At 41.8% G+C, this 22,034-nt stretch overlaps 3 protein-coding genes across 5 annotated transcripts; all 3 read right to left on the bottom strand.

Moving 5' to 3' along the window:
• Positions 1-1,760: 1,760 nt before the first annotated feature.
• On the bottom strand, positions 1,761-5,660 carry LOC119323143 (thiosulfate/3-mercaptopyruvate sulfurtransferase 1, mitochondrial-like). The gene is made up of 12 exons (XM_037596724.1): positions 5,562-5,660; positions 5,370-5,453; positions 4,955-5,014; positions 4,806-4,868; positions 4,476-4,600; positions 3,746-3,908; positions 3,602-3,661; positions 3,264-3,322; positions 2,701-2,782; positions 2,548-2,611; positions 2,250-2,317; positions 1,761-2,164 (listed from the first exon to the last, which is right to left on the bottom strand). Exons 1-12 carry the CDS (start codon positions 5,643-5,645, stop codon positions 2,054-2,056), a joined length of 1,023 nt encoding a protein of 340 aa, XP_037452621.1. The 5' UTR covers positions 5,646-5,660; the 3' UTR covers positions 1,761-2,053.
• Positions 5,661-8,104: 2,444 nt separating this feature from the next.
• LOC119323144 (thiosulfate/3-mercaptopyruvate sulfurtransferase 1, mitochondrial-like) lies at positions 8,105-12,336 on the bottom strand. 2 transcript variants are annotated; one of them, XR_005156146.1, is made up of 12 exons: positions 12,021-12,336; positions 11,514-11,573; positions 11,365-11,427; positions 11,064-11,188; positions 10,335-10,497; positions 10,192-10,251; positions 9,861-9,919; positions 9,257-9,338; positions 9,100-9,163; positions 8,826-8,893; positions 8,517-8,741; positions 8,105-8,299 (listed from the first exon to the last, which is right to left on the bottom strand). XR_005156146.1 is itself a non-coding variant. In XM_037596725.1 (11 exons), exons 1-11 carry the CDS (start codon positions 12,087-12,089, stop codon positions 8,631-8,633), a joined length of 924 nt encoding a protein of 307 aa, XP_037452622.1. In that variant the 5' UTR covers positions 12,090-12,336; the 3' UTR covers positions 8,342-8,630. The 2 variants fall into 2 exon arrangements, 1 of the variants encoding a protein (XP_037452622.1); XM_037596725.1 differs by lacking the exon at positions 8,105-8,299 and having other exon boundaries at positions 8,342-8,741.
• A 715-nt stretch (positions 12,337-13,051) lies between these two features.
• LOC119324192 (biotin--protein ligase 2-like) lies at positions 13,052-16,661 on the bottom strand. Of its 2 annotated transcripts, XM_037597955.1 has the most exons (10): positions 16,215-16,609; positions 16,038-16,099; positions 15,348-15,496; positions 15,095-15,215; positions 14,858-15,013; positions 14,637-14,682; positions 13,930-13,996; positions 13,780-13,856; positions 13,530-13,618; positions 13,052-13,394 (listed from the first exon to the last, which is right to left on the bottom strand). In XM_037597955.1, exons 1-9 carry the CDS (start codon positions 16,607-16,609, stop codon positions 13,573-13,575), a joined length of 1,119 nt encoding a protein of 372 aa, XP_037453852.1. In that variant the 3' UTR covers positions 13,052-13,394; positions 13,530-13,572. The 2 variants fall into 2 exon arrangements, with proteins under 2 accessions (XP_037453852.1, XP_037453851.1); XM_037597954.1 differs by having other exon boundaries at positions 13,052-13,618; positions 16,215-16,661.
• Positions 16,662-22,034: the final 5,373 nt, after the last annotated feature.

Raw genomic sequence — 22,034 nt, 5'->3', positions numbered from 1 at the left:
ATGCGTTTTGTTTTCGTTTCCGAGATGCACGGAAGCAAAGCCATGCCTCTCGTGGAAGCAAACCCATGCCTCTCGCGGAAGGAAAAAAAAGGAGAACGTGTTTTTTTTCGTTTCCGAGAGGCAAGGTCGTCCCTCTCACGGAAGCAAATTTGTGCCTCTCACGAAAGCAAAAAACACGTCTTTTCATGCATTTTTTCCTTTTGTTCAAAAGCTAAGAAAGACTGCTGAAAATCCGAAAAGCTAGAAAAAGACCCAAAAACCCATCTAAAAGCCGAAAACACGTGCAGAATTTTAAAAAGAAGAATCGGAGGAGACGCCCGAAGCGCGACACGCAGCCCACCTCAAGTGACCCTTGGGGAGGCTCCCGAAGAAGCGCTCTTAGTTAGCTGCTCCCAGTCACAAAAGAACGTGTGTAGCCCAATCTCAACTCATTCAATAGCTGTTCTCACATATATCAAGTTTGAAATGTCAACATATCATTATTATGTCTTGTAAAGAACAATACATGCCAACAGATATTTGTATTGGAGTTTGATGTAGTTATGTTTGGTTGCCGAACAATTACAAAAATTACCTTTGTTTTAATTTCTCTTCACAAAATATGCATAGTGCTCAATTTCCAAGTTATCAACTTCAAGGTATTTCTTTTCCCAAACATGCAGCCAAATGTCTAGCATTTTGCATTAGAAGAGAAAGTCGAGACGATACAAGATCCAAACAACACAACCAGAGAGGGAAACTCAAAACAAGAAAGCAAAATATGTGCTATCCGAGGAAAAACAGAAATAAGCCAACAAAGAACAAATGTGAAGAGAAGCAAACTGTCCAGAACGAAGTTCAGGGGCGTCGGGTGTCACTCCTTCGAACATACTCCCTCCGTCCCGAAATACTTGTCATCAAAATGGATGTATCTTAGATGTTGACAGCACGACTTACTAAAATAGACTGATGACATTGGATAGATTGCGATCTCCACTAGTACTAGTACTTGTTATCACAGGCGGGTGGATCACAGTATGTGTACGTGTTAAGCATCAGCAACAACGATTTTTACAGAAAAATGTATACGTCATAACGGTTAGAAACGCCTGCCATGTGTAACTCGTGACATTATCCGTCCAAGCTGTGTGCGCTGCATACATAATTAACTTCCCCGACAGATAGAAGCTTCACAAAAGCGCTGCATACATAATCTCAACTTATTCATCGGATGTTCTCACATAGAGCAAGTTTGGAATGCCAGTGTCATTTCTTAATGTAAAGAACAATACATGGCAACAAATATTTGTATTGGAGTTTGATGTGGTTATATTTGGACAAGGAACAATTATGAGCAATGTTTTAATTTCTCTTTACAAAGTATGCATAGTGCTCAGTTTCCAAACTGTCAGCTTCAAGGTGTTTTTCTTTTTTCCTGAACACGCAGCCAAATGCCTATCACTTTGCATTTGAAGAAAAACGTCAAGATGAAGCAAGATCCAAACAACACAACCCAAGGGAAATATCAAAACAAGAAAGCAAAATGTTGGCTATCCGAGAAAAAACAGAAAAAGAAAAGGCCAACAAAGAACAAATGTGAAGAGAAGCAAGCTGTACAGGCTGAAGGTTCTGCCCGCAGCCTGAAACCAGGATCTGAACTCCTATGTTCGATGTGGACAGAGTGCCTGAAGGCTGCAGAACGATAGGACTCAGATGTCATACCTGCCTCGAGAAAATGCAGCCGGTTAGCAGATGTGAGATTGTCTCATAAATTCAGATGATCAACTCCGAAACATAATCAATTCAGACGAATAATCTTGTTTTCAAGTCAAGATTTCGTTAAGTACGACATCATTATAAAATTAATGTTGCCGCTCCCAAAAATTGGTGCAGGATTTCCTCATTATCGGCCTATAGCCATTGGCCATGGTACAAAAGGTATTTCTCTTTTCCCTATAACCTTTTGCTGCGACTTCGGTGCAAAGCTTGCCACAGAGAAGTATCATTGTGCTGACAATCTGGGCTGAATGCTGCAGAATGCAACAGCTGCATTCATCACTACAGAATGGTTGATTTAAGGGGCAGTTGAAGCAACCTTTGGGTAATCATTATCGGGCTGCGCTTCCCATTCTGTCCAAGATCCGTCATAAACTGGAACGTCATGCTTACCGATTCTATAGAGGCCCTGTAAAGAGATATTGTTAGAGACTGCTGGGCAGGGTCAGTGTCTCAAAAGATATATCCAAGAAGAGCATGCAAGATTTCCAGACCAGGGCAAGTATGCAGGCAGTTACACCAGATCCACATGTGACGACAATCGGGTGATCAAGCGAAATGCCTGAAGAAACATGAGACAAGATGCTATTATTGCTATTGCTTGGTGAACTTGATGTACACATATGGCATCCCTAAGAAGATTCTGCTCCTTCGGTCAGAGAATCAAATGTTGTTCTGCTTTCAGTATTGTATAGATTGCGAAAGTTTTTTTTTCTTGCATAGTAAAGGGTTAAAGGCCATGGATAAACTACGAGTTTCGGACTAGAACTGTTAATCAAACAGAATGCAGACCTTCTTGCTCAAACTTTTTTGATAGCTCATCTGCAGGGAGGAGCGTTTGTGCACCATCAAACATCTGGGAGAAGATCAAACAGTGTCAATTTCTTTGGTATTTGTGATTATCCAAGTATTATGTGATATATGGCATAGTTGCACTATACCCACCTCAGGGAATGGAACACATTTAGCTCCAGGTATATGCCCACTTCTTACTCCTTTCCTTGGTTCTGGCATTACACCATCAAATCTGCGAATGAAAATTTGAAGTCATTTCATGACAAAAATAAGAAACTAGGGATAACTTTTGGGGGAGATTGACAAGAAATCAAGAATAATAAATGTCATCATGTTTAGTTACATTAAGTTTTCAAGATAAAGAGAATAAGACAAAATCCTTTAATACAACAGTGAGATGAACCATAATATCTGTGTGAACCACAAATACCATTGTCATCAACGTTTTCATATTATAAAGGAAATTCTTTAACTTCGTTATTGCAAGAAAGTTCTATGCTACATTAATTATGATCAGAGCTTCAATAATTATCTCTTCCAATCAGAATAATCACATGTTGAAAGTTAAGAGATTTTACCTGCCCTTTGATCGGGCAGCTATTTTTTTCTCGAACACGTGTTGTTTTTGTCTTAGATAGAGAAAGCAAGATGGCGCAAAATTTTACAGCTGAGAAAAAACCTAAGCTAGCAAATAATTAAAAGAAAGATGTTACCTGCCCTTTGCTCGGGCATCAACTACTTGATGAGCTTTAGCAGCTACATTTTGTTTGACCTGTTACACAGACAGAATGGCTCAACATACACGTGGATAATCAAGATACTGGTGTGTCCCTGAGTCATATCATCTTCATTTTTTTGTTTTGTTTTACAGAAGGTAAAACCCTTTCAGAATAGTTAAAAGAAATATCATGAGATACAAACAATCCCCGACTAGGACTGATGTGAACCAATTCATGATCCGGTTTATCATATATCTGTATCTATATGGATGCATGAAAGTTTTCAGGTAAAACAAAGTGACTTAGGTTTTTAGTTAAGATGGAGAGGTAACCTTTTCTAGTGTCCAGAGTAGCTGAGGTCGAAACTCTGTTTGAAATGTGGCAGCATTTGCCTGCAAAAATTGTAACCATAATTACTTGACAAATAAAAAGGAGTCGACAGTAAGATAGTCATGCCATCTTAAGAGATATCTTACCAATTTACCATTATAAGCTGCTTCAACAGCCCTATTTGCTGCTTTGGACTTCAGAACTGCATCATCAGGGCAGCTGCTTGCAATGTTGAATCCAGAAGCTTGCCACTGAGGGAAACCTCCATCTAAGACCCAAACTTTATCATGTCCAAGAACTCTGAACATCCTTTTAGTTGACGCAGGATGCATAAAACTCATCAGTTTTTGCATATAGAGGTTGAACAATAAGGCAGAGAATGACTTCAGGCATTTGCCAGGTAAACTTCGAGTCTCTGTGTGTTTATTCATTCATGCAGTTAACCTTTTGTTGAATGGAGACAGATTCAATTTACCTTGTGCGACACACCAAAATAGATACACCCCTGACATTGTAGCCTTTAAATTTGAGGCATTGTATTCGCCATAATTGAAAACTATGTATCATGTCTTCCTATTGCATGCAAACTTCACTTTTTTTTATCTCATGATCAAAGCTTTAGTGCTTGAAGTAGGTTATTAGAGCTAATTAGACTCTCGGGTTGATAAAGTAATTAGGTCTATCAACTTGTATATATGTGAGGTTACGCAGAAGAGTACGAATGTACCTTTGCATGTAGTAAATAAAAACAAGAAAATTAATATATCAACTTGATTTTGAGCATCTTATATATCAACAGCTTAACTCTCTGTGCACTAGCAACTTTGGTCGAGTTTTTCATTTAGTTAAAGTCAACTAAAGCAGCGTTCTGCTTACCACCAAACACGAGGCGCACTGAAGAAGCCCTTTCCATCATAAACAACAACTTTATCATGGTTATTGATACCAAGTGCGGAAACTGCTGCTGCAAAAGCCTCTTCTGATGGCAGCATGTGTGGCAACTGAAATAATTGCATCCAGCAAAAATAGGTCAAATGTCTATATCCATATGCTGATATGCATACAGTGAAAGACTGAAGACAGAAAATCATTGTATCAGGTCAATTGCCAGTTTGCTATATCTGCAAGAAACTGTTTGTTCTTATTTACTCGAGTCAAACGATCGCGCAAACAAGAAATGAATTACAATCTGGAAGCATTTCTCACAGCATTCGTCCGATTGACGATTCCATCAATGTCGAAGAACAGCGCGCCAGGAATATGGGCCACCTGAGCATATGCAAATATCTTAGCTGGGAGAAACATTGCCACAAAAGGGGAGGAGCAACGAACATGTAGCTGATCCAGAAAGAAACCTGGTATTCTTGCCATGGGTCCCTGCTCTCTTGTGGCATGTACCAGGAAGCATCCAATACCTAAAACAGACAAGTCCAATGTTAAACACACACACACACACACACACACACACACACACACACACACACACACACACACACACACACAGGTTCACCCTAATCCTTTATTGGGCACACAACAAGAGCAATAGAAAAACAGCATGACAGGGAATGAAATAACACTGGTAAATAACTAAGTCACAGTTGCTTCTGATGGTAATCAGGCAGAGTGTCCTCCACACAACGGGGATAAACTGGAATATGAGTAATCAAGAACAGACTGCTGAACTGTTGGACTGCTAACAAAGAAAGGAGATTGCTATTTCTGCCAGAAAAAAAAGGGGGGAAACGAGGAGCAGACGAGAGATTCTTTCACCTTGATATCGGGCTGCCCTAGGTGCTGCTGCAGCCATTGCGCAGAAACAACCGGATCGTCCTGCGCCATTGGCCGCCGTGCTGCCTGCTGCAAGAGCAGAGAGATTGGAGAGCGGAGCTTGCAGGTCAATGAACGCGGGGCGAACAAGTAAATTTTCTTTAACGGCAGGGGGCCAAGAAGATTGGGGCTCGCCTTGGTTGTCTCGAGGATTTCCAGCAAGGGTGGAGATGGAGATATGGCCGCCGGAGCCGATTTGGATTCTAAATTCCTCTGCATACGATCGATCCTCGTACAGTACGATTTTCGTACGACCCTCCAATCGATGGCTCCAGCTTACAGAAGAGATGTGATCCATGGCCACTATTTTGTGTCGTATTGAAATCGTGCAAATACCATCGTATGTGTAGCAGCACAGGCTCGCAGCCGCAGCCAACAAGGCAAACCTCAGCGAGAGAAAATATATTATTATTCCAAACTAATAACGATTTTTGAGGGGATTCTAAATTAATGATGCTGGTTGACCGGTTGTGGTTTTTTTTTTTGAACTATACTGAATGATGAAGGAGTTTTCACAACTGGCAAAAAACATAAGCGAGAGTGTGATTCAGCTCCACTTTAGACAACATGCTCCGAACATGACAAGTTTCAGTACTACTATGGTTGAAACGAACATGTGTTTTTACTCGTGAGATCAAATGCTCCCTCATGTAGTCATATGCCGTAAAATCGGAAGAAAAATTATTTTAAAAAAAACTGATTTTTTTACAGCAACAAACATTGACGAATTGCCTACACACACATTTTTTTAAAGAACATTTTTTATGTTCTAGGCAAAAGTAAACAAAATCAATGCTTCAAAAAAATCATATGACCGCCGGAATAGATAGCCCACCTCTGACGCCCCCCTGGCCATCCCTCGCCAGCGCCAGAGACCCATCGTCGACCACGAATTTTGCGCCGCAAGGACCCAAACGGCAGTGCCAAGGCAAGAACACCATTGAGAGCTCTCGGTTGCAGGTGGTGGTCGCCGCTCGCTCAACCGCCATCACCTGAGGGCCCTGGCCCAACCGGCCGATGAATGGGTGGGACCGTCGGTCGTCGGCCAAGGTGGCGAACAACATGGCTGCAACGGAAAGAATAAGAAGAAGAAGGATTTGGCCGCCCCGACGCCTTCCCCTTGGTCTCCGGCGGCATCGACGCCTGCCCCTTGGCCTCGTGAAGCCACGCTGCCATCCCGTCCACCTCTCGTGATTAGAGAGAAGCTGGATCGGATGAGAGAAGGAGTGAGGTCGACGTGCTCGAGGAAATGCCGGCAAGTTTCTTTTTCTTCTTCTTTTCTTTCTTTTTGTTTTGCATTTGATCAATTGAATGATGCATGATGTGATATTGATTGCTAGGTTATTTCTTTGCTTTTGTAACGAGCAATTGAATAGTGATACAAAAGGTCTCATGGAACAACTGAACGCGAGCCACACAGTCGGCCTCGACGACATTGCAATGTCCATGTCATATACAGATCTGATGATGAGAAATGTCGAGATGGTGGATGGGTCAGACGCCCAAACGTTGAAAAGGAGGAGTCGGTCGCGCAACTACAACAACGAGGAAGACAAAGCTTTTTGTGAAGCTTGGATTAACATCTCTCTTGATGACACGGTCGGGGCTGATCAAACAAAGGCGTGGTTTTGGGAGAGGATCAAGGAGTACTAGAATAGCAATGTGTCCGTTCCCTCCAACCGCACAATCGGGTCTCTCACTCATTGTTGGAGAGTGATCCAAGACCAATGCAACTGGTGGTCCGGATGTGTTGAGCAAGTCAACCTTGCGCCGTCAAGTGGAATCCCCAAGCACGAGTATGAGCCCATAATTCAAGCTCTTTACAAGGAAATAAAACAAGAGAAAACGGCAGTAAAGCCTTCACTTTTGCATCATTGCTATAAGGAGCTTGTTGTATATGAGAAGTGGGCAAGAAGAAACTATGAAACAACAAAAAAAGAGGCGAAGGCTCAACACCCAAGTTAATGATGATCATGACTTGGTAGAGAACCCATCAACTCCTCAAGTCCGCCCCGATGGAACCAAAAATGCAAAGCTAGCCAAGAAGCATGGTGTTGAAGCATATAAGGAAGAGTTGATTGTGATAGTGGGAGTGAAGAGGGCATTAGCGGCCAATCCAAAGTAGGAGAAGATGGCTTGTTTCTATGAGATGAAGATGATGGAGGAGGAGAAGTAGAAGGAGAAAGGTGTTAACGGAAGAAAAAAGGTTTGAACTTGAGGTGCAAAGGCTTGCATTGGAGGCCAAGGAAAAAAACTTGGGATTTAGGAGCAAAGCCTTACATTAGAGGCTGAGGAGCAAGGAGAGAAACATGCTATTATGTTCATGGATGCTAGGAAGATGGACGAGAAGGCAAGGCAATATGGGACTTAACTCGTCGGGACATCTTGGCTAAGTTTGGTGGTGATGGCGGCGGCGATGGTGGTGCCGACGATGATGGTGCGTGCAACCCTTGTGAACTATGATGGCTTTGGTCCATCATGTGCTTGGTGTTTTTTTTAATGAACTTCTTTATTCTGCCTTTTGGCACAAATTATTGTTATGTTTTGTTTGATGGATTGGATGAACTTTATTTATGCTTATAGTTCAACTATGATGTGGTGCATTTGAATTGTTTATGTTTGTTTAACAGAGGAAGCACAATTTCAACCTCCACAAAAACTCCACTCGAAGTTATTTTATAATAAACTTCACAGACTCAGCACTTGTTACAAACACACAAGTATACTAAGCACATCGTTTTCAAAGTAGTTACGAATAGCTTAGGATTGTCTTCAGCGACCCTTTAAATGCAGCCAGTGAGCAAATGTGAGATGGTTTCATCCTCATGGTCACAGAGTGGACCTTTTGAAATGTTCGATTTGATTTCCTCGGGCTACAAAAGAAATTTGCACAAGTTGAAATTTTGATCAGTTGCTCCGCACTTGCTGGTGCACAACTCATTTGGCTGCACTACTGCATAAAATATAAACTTAATGTTGTTTTCAAGTCATGATTTCTTCAATAGTAACGTTAAGTACAACATCAATATAAACTTAATATCGACACTTTCCTATAACATCAATAGGTACTGTATTTTATTTTCCTATAACCTTTGTATTGACGTTGGTGCAAAGCTTGCCACAGAGAAATATCATTGCGCTGACAATCTGTGCTGAATGCCCGCAGGATGTAACACCTGCATTCATCACCTCAGAATGATCGTTTTAAGAGCCAGTGGAAGTAACTATTGGGTAATCATCATCTGGCAGAGCTTCCCATTCTGTCCAAGATCCATCGTAAACCGGAACGTCATGCTTCCCAATTCTATAGAGCGCCTGTAAAGAGATATTGTTAGAGACTGCTAGGTGGAGTCAATGTCTCAAAGATATAGCCAAGAAGAGCATGCTAGATTTCCAGACCAGGGCAAGTATGCAGGCAGTTACACCAGATGCACATGTGAGGACAATCGGGCCATCAAGGGAAATGCCTGAAGAAACATCAAACCAGGTGCTATTATTGATATTGCTTGGTGAACTTGATACACATTTTATATCCCTAATAAAACTCTGCTTCTTAGGTCAGAGGATCTGCATAGTTGCATTGTAATGTTGTTCTGCTTTTAGTATTGTATACATCGCGGAAGGCCATGGGCAAACTCCAGACTAGAACTGTTAGATGAAACAGAATGCAGACCTGCTTGCTCAAACTTTTTAGATAGCTCATCTGCGGGGAGGAGCGTTTGTGCACCATCAGACATCTGGGAGAATACCAAACAGTGTCAATTTCTTTTGTATTTGTGGTTATGAGGTTATCCAAGTAGTGATATATTGCATGGTTGCACTATACCCACCTCAGGGAACGGAACACATACAGTTCCAGGTATATGCCCACTTCTTACTCCTTCCCTTGGTTCTGGCATCAGACCATCAAATCTGTGAATGAAAATTTGAAGCCGTTTTCATCGCAACAATAAGGAACTACATATAACTTTGGCGGAAGATCGACAAGAATAAAAAATGTCATCAGGCATAAGACAAAAACCTTCAATAAAACAGAGATGAATCACAATATCTGTATGAAACACAAATATCAACCTTTTCATATTTAAGGAAATCTTTTAACTTCGTTATTGCAAGACAGTTCTATGTTACACTAACTTTTTTCGAAAAGGGGTGCTTTATTACTTAAAAGAATGTTACACTAACTATGAGCAGAGCTTCGATAATCGGATCTTCCAACCGGAATAATCATATATTGAAACTTAAGAGATTTTTCCCGCCCTTTGATCGGGCATCAACTAGTTGGTGCGCCTGAGCAGCTACATTTTTTTTCTCAAACACGCACCAAAACACGTGTTGTTTTGTCTTAGATGGAGAAAGCCAAGATGGCACAAAATTTTTACAGCTGAAAACAGCTTAAGTTAGCAAATAACTAAAAAGAAAGAAAGATGTTACCTGCCCTTTACTCGGGCATCAACTACTTGGTGAGCCTTAGCAGCTACATTGTGTTTGACCTGTTACACAGACAGAACGGCTCAACATACATGTGGATAATCAAGAATCTGGTGTGTCACTGAGTTACATCATCTTCATATGATTTTCAATTTTAAATAAGGTAAAATATTTTCAGGATAGTTAAAAGAAAGATCATGAGATACGACCAATCCCAACTAATACTGATGTGAAGCAATTCATGATCTTAGGTTTTCAGGTATCTATATGGATGCAAGAAAGTTTTCAGGTAAAATGAAGTGACTTAGGTTTTCAGTTAAGATAGAGAGCTGACCTTTTCTAGTGTCCACAATAGCTGATGTCGAAACTCTGTCTGAAATGTGGCAGCATTTGCCTGCAAATCATGAAACCATGATTACTGAGTAAGAAAAAGGAGTTGGCAGTAAGACAGCAATACCATCTTAAGAGTTATCTTACCAGTTCACCATTGTAAGCTGTTTCAACAGCACTATTAGCAGCTTTGGATTTCAGAACTGCATCATGAGGGCAGCTGCTTCCAATATTGAATCCAGAAGCTTGCCACTGAGGGAAACCTCCATCTAAGACCCAAACTTTATCATGTCCAAGAATTCTGAACATCCTTTTAGTTGACACAGTATGCATAAAATTCATCAAATTTTGCATATAGAGGTAGAAAATATTACTTAAATTAGGCAGAGAATGACATCCTGAATGTTTGCCAGGTAAACTTTGAAGTGTGTGTCTGGATTTAATCGTTCATGCAGTTAATCTTTTGAGTATGCAGACTGATTCATTTTGCTTTCCGAACACATCAAAATGGATAAAACCATGACATTGTAGCATTTAAATTTGAGGCACAATACCGTTTTCCTATAACCTGAAACCATGACACTGTATCTTCCCATTGAATGCAAAACTCATCCTATTTTATCTCATGACCAGAGCTTTAGTACTTGAAGTGACCCATCATTAGTATGCCGGGTTTATAAAGTACTCCAACTCTATCAACGTTTGTAGATGTGAGATACTGTAAAAGAGTAAGAAGGTACCTTTACGTGCAATAAATAAAAATAAGAAAATATTATATCAACATGTTTGAACATCTTATATATCGCTCTTTGTGCATTAGCAAGAAAGTTGATTTTGACATTCTGTTGAACCCAACCCAAGCATCGCGCTGCTTACCACCAAACACGAGGCGCGCTGTAGAACCCCTTCCCATCATAAACAATAACCTTATCATGGTTGCTGATTCCAAGTGCAGAAACTGCTGCTGCAAATGCCTCTTCCGATGGCAGCATGTGTGGCAACTGAAAAGAATTGCGTCCAGTAAAAGTAAGCCACATATCTATTTTTCATAGGCATACAGTGAAAGGTTAAACACAGAAAACCATTGCAGCAGGCCAACTGCCAAAGCTCCAAGAAACCGCCGATTCAAACAATGGCGCAAATGACAAAGGGATTAATATATGGAGGCATTTCTCACATGAGTCGTCCGATCAGAAATTCCATCGATGTCGAAGTACAGCGCGCCAGGAATATGAGCCACCTGAGCATATCTAAACATCTTAGCCGGGAGAAACATTGGCACAAAAGGGGTGAACAGTTTACAGCAAAGCTGATCCAGAAAGAAACCTGGTATTCTTGCCATGCGTCCCTGCTCTCGTGTGGCATGTACCAGGAAGCATCCAGTATCTGAACCAAGCAGTCAAATGTAAAAAAAAAGCAGCACAGGTTCCTGTGGCCCTATAATATTTTCTTGGGCACAACAATAATAATAGGAAAACAACATGACAGGGAGTAGAATAATGTTGGTAAATGCTTCCCCCCGATATTTCAATATGGACTGAACCGAGTGAACAAACACACTAAAATGCGTCTATATACATCCGATTCAGAAAAAAGTTAAAGCATCTTATAATAGTGAATGGAGGGTATACTAATTAAGTCGTTGCTTCTGAAGTTCTGATAGCAATCACTAAAGCAAAGTGCCCTCCACATGATGGGGATAAACACACTGGATGATGAGAAATCAAGAACATGCTGTTGTTGTTACCGCTTCTGAAACGCTGGCGGAAGAGGAGGTAAGATATCCTCCGGAATCGAAAGGGAAAGCGTGAGGCAGATGAGAGATTCTTTCACCTTGATGTCGGGCTGCCCTAGGTGCTGCTGCAGCCACTGTGCAGAGACAACCGGGTCGTCCTGCGCCATTGGTCGCCTCTGCTGCAACCTGCAAGAGCTGAGGTGAAGAGACGGAGGGCAAGAGCAGGGATTGGAAAGGCGGAGCTTGAAGTTGCAGGTCAACGAATGCAAAGCAGTCTGTCTTTTTTTAAGAAGGGGGCCAAGAAGATTGGGTGCTCGGGTTGGTTGTCTTGTGTTTCCAGCTTCCAGGAAGGGGGGAGATGGAGGGATATGGCCGCCGATATGAACTCGTGAGGTTCGCAGCCGGAGCCGCAGCCGAGACGGCTTGGTTGTCTTGTGTGTTTCCAAAAAGCAGAAGGTGCCGCAAAAATACGGTTTTACATTTCAAATAATACATTGTCCGCTTAGAAGGGCTTGGTTTTTCAGAGGGAGCGACAGGTAACATGGGACGGAGGGGGTATATTATTATTCTTTTTTAGGGGTTTATTATATTAGTATTACATCTGACTCGTTCCTTGTCGATCCGATGGCCCACCGTTTTCTAAATTCTGGGTTTCACCAGATACTTCGCCTTATTAGAATATAATACTCTCTTCGTTCCTAAATATTTGTTTTTTTAAAGATTCAAATGGACTACCACATATGGATGTATATAAACATATTTTAGAGTGTAGATTCATTCATTTTGCTCTGTATGTAGTTACTTGCTGAAATCTCTAAAAAGACAAATATTTAGGAACGAAGAGAGTAATATAATTCACAAAAAGGATATGTCTAATAAATATTACCTCCGCCCTGAAAGCTTGTTTCAGATTCGTATAATACAGATGCATCTAGACACGTCTTTTGTTAGATATGTCCGTATCTAGACAAACAAATCTAAGATAAGTTTTTTGCGACGGAGGGAGTATAATTTTCTGTCTTTATTCTTTTACTTACCTCATAATTTTCTGTGTTTGGTGAGTGAATTCATGAGTGCTAAATAAACCCCAAAAAGTGGAAACAAGAATCAGTGTGCTGGAAGCTCGATGTGGAACAGAGGAAGCAGAAAGAGCTTCGCACAAACCAAAGGTTAGTCCAGCAGTCTGGAACATAGTTCAGCTCCTCTCATTTCAACCTCCACAAAAACTGCACTCAATGTTACTTTTACAAGCATACAGAGCACACCGTTTTCAAGCTAGTTACAGAATAGCTTAGGACTGTCTTCAGAGACCCTGCCCTTTTCCTAGAATTCTTTCACTCGGTTCGCTCCTGATTTGTTGGTCCATGCTAATTCAGATTCAGCCAAGTCCCGTGCTTCAGCCTCCAGGCCAGGGCTCATGTTTTCTTCGCCCCGCGGGATCCCGTTGATGGCATTGTATTTGAACAGGCAGTCTGTGCAGTAGCACGGAGTTTGTAACAGTTTTAGTATGAGACCAGCTCCCATAAGTTTTTTTTTTTTTGAGAAACCAGCTTCTCATAAGTAAGCTGCCATGAGAAGATAACTCTGATTTCTCTGGAGAATAACACCTGTGTTCGTAGTATACACTGGAGCCCAGATACTGACAACGTACTATGCATCTATCTTTCTCCTCACCAATCCTGTGAAGAAATCAAAGCTGCAACACAGGAAACTGTGTCAGATTTTTTTCGATCAAAACGGTATTGTGGCAGACGATTAAGTTCTTGACAGACACACACCATATATACAATAGTATATTACGGATATAAAGTAATTATAACGAGGAAAACGTAGGTGTTGGATAACAAATCGCATTACCTGTTACCATCAGGGTGCAGCTCATAGCTCTTGCCGTCCTCACCAACAGCATATAAGTAGCCACTTGGTGTTAGCCCCTGAAACAATTTAGTTGGTGGTTAGAGAAGAGAAAATATCTGCTCATCAATCCTAGCCAAGTACTCTCCTTACCTTAATCGTGACCACACTGTTCACAGACTGGCCTTCATGCGCATCCTGTACGACGACTCTTTGGCCACTACATCACAGTGAATATTCAGTTAGTATGGAAGGACAAATAATGAGAACATATGGAAACCATATCCTATATACAAAAGAAGTTGATCCCCACTATACTATTTATCTCAACATGCACACATGCCACCTCATCAAAGGCCCACCACTACATGGATGAGATAAAGTTTTCCATTATTAGCTGATCTCATGCACACCTTTCACCTCACCACATATGCCACCTCATCAAAGTGCACTCAACATGCATGAAAAAAAGTTTTCCATTATGTTATGCCAATTATATTCAAAATATTTTCTGACAACACAATAATCAAATGCAATTTATAATATTTATTTTTATCTTTAGTTCATACTCCCTCCGTCCCAAAATAAGTGTCTCAACTTTGTACTAACTCTAGTACAAAATTATACTAAGCTTGCGACACTTATTTTGGGACGGAGGGAGTATATAATTAATTCAACGATGGAAGCTTCATACAATCAAATCACTGAAATATATTGCAATCGATTCCTGCAGCAACGCACAGAGTATTCTCTAGTTGGTAAAAAGATTGAAGTCAAATGGTAGCAGATACATACTACACTTAAGTAGGAAGTTTGCTAATGGAAGACCAACAAACCAATATCGAGATAATACTCCTTACCTGTGAAGCCATGAGTTGTAGTATTGCTCCTCGAGGGCCTGAAATCCTGCAGTAAAGATAGAGAATATACCAAATTTACCACAAAATGTTAGAAAATTCAGGTTAATTCGCAAACATCACTCACTAGGGCAAAGTAAACTTATCTACAAAAGTTCACTGCACCCATAGCATGAGCATAATGCTTTTCAACTCAAGAAGAGAAACTATTGACATGAATTTACCTTGATTTGAGAAAATATCAAAAAGAACTTCAAATTTGTTGAAGAATGATGCTAGTATGTCTTCTCGTTTAAGTCTTGGTGAATTAGCCTTTAGTTCTTGGAGTGCAGCATTCAAACATGTAGTAGGCTTTTCATTGTCGACATTTAAACCAATACCTGAAAAGGGTAAAGGAATCCAAGTTTTTATAATGAATGACCTTCCGGTATTAGTATCAGCACCATTTGGAACATACTTACCAGTGCAAATATTGTAGACTTTCGGCTCATATGATGAGGTACAAAGAATGCCACCAACTTTTAACCCCTTCAGATATAGATCATTAGGCCACTTTATCCTTACATCTAGCTCTGGAAGTCCCTGGGTGTTATCACATAGATAGTACAGGATGTCATGAAAGGAAATTAGCCTTATGAAATATCATAGTGCAATCAGTGAACATCACATATGCGCAAGAAACACCGAATATAATAGTACTTCATAAACCCTCACCTTAGCACAACACAAATCTTTGATGGCTTCGGTCATGGCAAGGCAAACGACATATTGCATAAGGGGAAGCTTGCGGGCATCACTCATCTGTGATGTAAACGAGAACATGAGACAACCTGGAGGTGATTCCCACACATTCTTTGATCTTCCTGCAAAGTCATTGGCAGAAGATCAATATTAACGAGCTCTGCTCAATTAAGCATACAAAAACAATGAATTTCTAGAATCATAGAAGGTGGAATCAACTAAAATAAAAGTTTTGTTGAAGTTGTCAAACTACAATCAGAAGATCTACAAACGGTAGAAATCATCTATTTGTGGAACTACACTTTTCACCCAAGACAAAATTTGAAAACCTGTTCATCGCATACATGCCATGGGTCATTATTTTCTCAACAATTGACTACTTTTTTAACCGTCGTTCATCAGATTCGGATACATCAGATGGACCATTTACAGATCAAAATGCACTCAACAAATTTGCTATTTCTCGAACTATTTACCCCATAGAGCATGGAGCTACTTCAGATCTTCAGTAACATCAACTGAACATACAACAAACAGAACAGCATAATTCATCTACCCACCAAAGTGACAGACATTGATCACCGAGATTGAAAAATCATGAGAGATACACACTAAAACGGACAACAAAAACAAGCACCAATTGGCATACAATATTTGACGCACCTCTGCCTTTGAACTGCACGTCTGTGGCGCACACGACGCCCACCGGAAGTTTGGCGAAGTTCCTGCAAGAAGAGGGGAAGCAAAGAGTAGCCCAATTTGAGCGATTCAAGAGGAAATTCATCGTCTCTTTCTTTTTCTGACGAAGCGAGACTCAAGAGAACAAAATCTTGCACTCACTGCGTCACGAGATCGTGCGTGGATGCCATCCGCGGCGACCAAAGCATCCACCTCCCGAAGCGCCGCGCCTGGAGCGCGCCCATGTAGGCGGCCGCGTCGAAGCCCGCGTCCCCGCTGGCGTCGAGCGCGAGGGAGACGGCGAGCTCGCCCCCGCACTCCTCCGCCAGAGAGAGATCGCCGGCGGCGTAGGCGAGGAGCTGCTGGTCCTGGGGGGACTTGCCGGAGAGCACGAGGAACGTGGTGGCGGCTGGGGCTCCGCCGCTGGTGCTATGAGCGGACGCGGCTGCGCGGGAGCGGGAGGAGAGGTACCGGCGGAGTGCGACAGCCGCGAGCACGGCCGCGGCGGTAGCGGCCGCCGCGGTGGCCGGCGGCGGGAGGCGCGTGGGGAACGGCATGTCGGGTGCCCTCTGGTGTCGTCGTTCTTTGTTTCCTCCGCCGCCACTTTATTCAGAGAACAGACAGTTGAGGCTGTTGTACCTGCTGCCTACGGGTGACGAACAGGTCGAGTACCAACTATATCAAAATACAATTTTATACTGTATGTAACAAAAACAGTACCATTGCAAACTTTTTCCAAATACAAATCTACCAATATTTTTTATGACATATAACTTATATTTTTCAATTAAATCTAAGATCATAGTTTAGCACAAATACGGAATATTTTTCTTTACTTCCAATCCCGGTTCACGGAAAGTCCAGTCCTATCATTCTTTCCATTCACAGTTATAATTTGTTTTCGATGTTATCCATCGAGTAACCCTGTCGTTACAAATGGTCTCAAGAATCTACCAAAAGCTAAAGAAGAAGAAAATCACAATCCAAAAGGGAAACGTATGCGCTAATGTGCAACTACATTCGCGCTAGTCGCTCAATCCTATCGAAGTCAGAAACGCAATGAAAGAAAAAAGAGGCAGCAATGCACAACAGCGGTGGCGACACCCTTTACCAAATCGATTCCCCTCGCCGATGTTCCTCTCCCTAGTTCCCCTCAGCGGCAACGTGTGGGACAAAGAAAAGGAAGAATAAGATGTAACTATGGATAAAATTTGGGATAGTCATCAACAATAAATTAATTTTATGAAATGTTTCAACCAGTATCTGTTAAATCAGTCGTTTGATCTAGTTCATATTGCTAACTCTATTCACGCGGGGAGGAGGATGCATTGATCTCGAAGTTTGAATCTAAAGGAATGTATTCTCTTAGCTCCTTTTATGCTCTTGCTAATTTTAATTGGTGTGTTAGTGATAATAACGGAACTGATATGCACACGACGTTTTTTTGTGTCCAATATGCATCTGATAAATGCTCCGCACCGCCAGATGATGTAGGGACAAAATTACAAATGGCTAGATCGGAAACGTCGAATGTGTGTTGTACAAAAAGAGTCGAATGTATAGTAATGCTCTAATAACAACCAATGTGTTGCGAATGTTGATTATGCAGTTGCTTTGTGGGCTTTATGATTTATTTTTCTGAATAAAAGGGAACTCCCCTCTGCCCCATTTTATTACAAAAACAAGGCAACATCCTACAAAACATGTTAACAACGCTCAGGAGCAGCTAGAGTATTTGCACCAGGAAAGCGACACTCTCAAAGGAGTATCTAACAACAAGGGAACAAAACCCAAAGACAACAATAAATCACTAAACGAACAACACCCTAGGGGCTTTATGAAAACTTCGCATTGACATTTGCTTCAATCGTGCCCATTGGTAAAGAATGCAGGTGATTTGGAGATAGCGTGGCAAGTATGTCCCAACGGGAGGTGTTGCACTCAACAATTGCAAATGATCATTTGGCCAGTGTGGCAAGGAAACCGGAGCAAATAGCTCGAGGCCCTCCATTTGATGTGCCCTCACTCTGATTAATTCAGTTCGGGTGACCGATGTCTTTGCTCTCCTTGGCAATGACCCCGACACATGGATCTAAGATGAATGAGCTTCAGTGTTTCCGCGCTGATGATTCGAGTTCCAACATGTGATGAATCCCTCATCTTCACTAACTGGGGCCATTATTATTAATGATGGAGACACATGTGCAAACAAGGTGGATCTGGTTGTATCTGTATAAGATAGAGCTCTAGGTGGTGTTCATGTTGTTTACCTTTTTGTTTTCGTGTGTATGCTATAACTGTAGCATTATTTTCAGTTGAATGTTGAAGAAGTGCCATCTGCTGACATCCGGGTACTATGCAATGATATAAACGCAACATCTGGTTTCATTGATTCAATGCAATGGGGCAAGGAATCGAGCCCTGTTCTTCTAAAAAAGGAAGAATAAAACATGGAGCAGAGGGTACCTTGGCTTACATGGTCGCGTGGGAGATAAGTAGGCGACTGTGGTCGCAAGACGTCGAGCGAGCACATTCCACGATGATCTGGTTGCAGAGTTCTCAAAGTGGCGCATATACGCCAGTGTTGCACTCACGCAAGAACATCCACAATACGGTGGCAAAACAAGGTTGTCCAACCCTCGTCGTAATTGCTTAGGCAGTCTAGAGCGAGCTAGGAGCCACCAGTCTTCTAGCAGATCCTGTCAGCACGACGGCGTGGCGACGGTGATGATGATGCTATCGGCGCAGGGCTTCGCCTAAGCTCTACGATGGTATGATCAAGGTGTGTAACTGTGATGGGGGGCACCGCACACGGCTAAAAGATCAACTTGTGTGTCTATGGGGTGCCCCCCTCCCCGTATATAAAGAAGGAGAGGGGAGGCCGGCCGGCCCTCCTTGGTGCGTCCCCAAGAGGGGAATCCTACTAGGACTCCAAGTCCTAGTAGGTTTCCACCTAAAGGGAGAGAGGGGGAAGGAAGGAGAGGGAGAGGGAGAGGGGGGAGGAAAGGGGGGGCACCGCCCCTCCTTTACTTGTCCTATTCGGACTCAAGGGGGAGAGGGCGCGCGGCCTGCCCTGGCTGTCCCTCTCTCTCTCTCTCCACTAAGGCCCATCGAGGCCCATTAGTTCTCCCGGGGGTTCCGATAACCCTCTGGCACTCCGGTTTCATCCGAAACTTCTCCGGAACATTTCCGGTGTCCGAATATAGTCGTCCAATATATCAATCTTTATGTCTCGACCATTTTGACACTCCTCGTCATGTTTGTGATCATATCCGGGACTTCGAACAACCTTCGGTACATCATATCACATAAACTCATAATACCAATCGTCATCAAACGTTAAGCGTGCGGACCCTACGGGTTCGAGAACTATGTAGACATGACCGAGACACGTCTCCGGTCAATAACCAATAGCGGAACCTGGATGCTCATATATTCTACGAAGATCTTTGTCGGTCAAACCGCATAACAACATACGTTGTTCCCTTTGTCATCGGTATGTTACTTGCCCGAGATTCGATCGTCGGTATAATCATACCTAGTTCAATCTCGTTACCGACAAGTCTCTTTACTCGTTCCGTAATACTTCATCCCGCAACTAACCCATTAGTCACAATGCTTGCAAGGCTTTATAGTGATGAGTATTACCGAGAGGGCCCAGAGATACGTCTCCGAAACATGGAGTGACAAATCCAAATCTCGATCTATGCCAACCCAACAAACACCTTCGAAGACACCTGTAGAGCACCTTTATAATCACCCATTTACATTGTGACGTTTGGTAGCACACAAAGTGTTCCTCCGATATTCAGGAGTTGCATAATCTCATAGTCTGAGGAACTTTTATAAGTCATGAAGAAAGCAGTAGCAATGAAACTGTCACGATCATAATGCTAAGCTAACAGATGGGTCATATCCATCACATCATTCTCCTAATGATGTGATCCCATTGATCAAATGAGAACACATGTCTATGGTTAGGAAACATAACCATCTTTGATTAACGAGCTAGTCAAGTAGAGGCATACTAGGGACTATATGTTTTGTCTATGTATTCACACATGCACTAAGTTTCCGGTTAATACAATTCTAGCATGAATAATAAACATTTATCATGAATTAAGGAAATAAATAATAACTTTATTATTGCCTCTAGAGCATATTTCCTTCAGTATCCCACTTGCACTAGAGTCAATAATCTAGATTACATAGTAATGATTCTAACACCCATGGAGCTTTGGTGCTGATCATGTTTTTTCTCGTGGAAGAGGCTTAGTTAACGGGTCTACAACATTCAAATCTGTGTGTATCTTGCAAATCTCTATGTCCCCCTCCAACACTTGATGACAGATGGAATTGAAGCGTCTCTTGATGTGCTTGATTCTCTTGTGAAATATGGATTCCTTTGCCAAGGCAATTGCACCAGTATTGTCACAAAAGATTTTCATTGGACCCGATGCACTAGGTATGACACCTAGATCAGATATGAACTCCTTCATCCAAACTCCTTCATTTGCTGCTTCCGAAGCAGCAATGTACTCCGCTTCACATGTAGATCCCGCCGCGACGCTTTGCTTGGAACTGCACAAACTGACAACTCCTCCATTCAATAAAAATACGTATCCGGTTTGCGACTTAGAGTCATCCAGATCAGTGTCAAAGCTTGCATCGATGTAACCGTTTACGATGAGCTCTTTTTCACCTCCATAAACAAGAAACATATCCTTAGTCCTTTTCAGGTATTTCAGGATGTTCTTGACCGCTGTCCAGTGCTCCACTACGAGATTACTTTGGTACCTCCCTGCTATGCTTATAGCAAGGCACACATCAGGTCTGGTACACAACATTGCATACATGATAGAACCTATGGCTGAAGCATAGGGAATGACTTTCATTTTCTCTCTATCTTCTATAGTGATCGGGCATTGAGTCTGACTCAATTTCACATCTTGTAATAAAGGCAAGAATCCTTTCTTTGACCGATCCATTTTGAACTTCTTCAAAACTATATCAAGGTATGTGCTTTGCAAAAGTCCAATTAAGCGTCTTGATCTATATCTATAGATCTTGATGTCCAATATGTAAGCACCTTCTCCAAGGTCTTTCATAGAAAAAATCTTATTTAGGTATCCCTTTATGCTATCCAGAAATTCTATATCATTTCCAATTAAAAATATGTAATCCACATATAATATCAGAAATGCTACAGAGCTCCCACTTACTTTATTGTAAATACAGGCTTCTCGAAAAGTCTGTATAAAATCATATGCTTTGATCACACTATCAAAAGGTTTATTCCAACTTTGAGAGGCTTGCACCAGTCCATAAATGGATCGCTGGAGCTTGCACACTTTGTTAGCACCTTTTGGATCGACAAAACCTTCTGGTTGCATCATATACAACTCTTCTTCGAGAAATCCATTTAGGAATGCAGTTTTGACATCCATCTGCCAAATTTCATAATCATAAAATGCGGCAATCGCTAACATGATTCAAACAGACTTAAGCATCACTACGGGTGAGAAAGTCTCATCATAGTCAACTCCTTGAACTTGTCGAAAACCTTTCGCAACAAGTCGAGCTTTGTAAGCAGTAACATTACCATCTGCGTCGGTCTTCTTCCTAAAGATTCATTTATTTTCTATGGCTTGCCGATCATTGGGCAAGTCCACCAAAGTCCACACTTTGTTCTCATACATGGATCCCATCTCAGATTTCATGGCCTCAAGCCATTTCGCGGAATCTGGACTCATCATCGCTTCTTCATAGTTCGTAGGTTCATCATGGTCTAGTAACATGACTTCCATAACAGGATTACCGTACCACTCTGGTGCGGATCTTACTCTGGAAGACCTACGAGGTTCGGTAGTAACTTGATCTGAAGTTTCATGATCATCATCATTAGCTTCCTCACTAATTGGTGTAGGAATCACGGGAACTGATTATTGTGATGAACTACTTTCCAATAAGGGAGAAGGTACA

Source organism: Triticum dicoccoides, chromosome 6B, assembly GCF_002162155.2.
Source record: "Triticum dicoccoides isolate Atlit2015 ecotype Zavitan chromosome 6B, WEW_v2.0, whole genome shotgun sequence".
Taxonomy (NCBI): domain Eukaryota; kingdom Viridiplantae; phylum Streptophyta; class Magnoliopsida; order Poales; family Poaceae; genus Triticum; species Triticum dicoccoides.
Note: the sequence above shows the minus strand (reverse complement) of the source record. Positions and strands in the feature narration are given on the sequence as shown.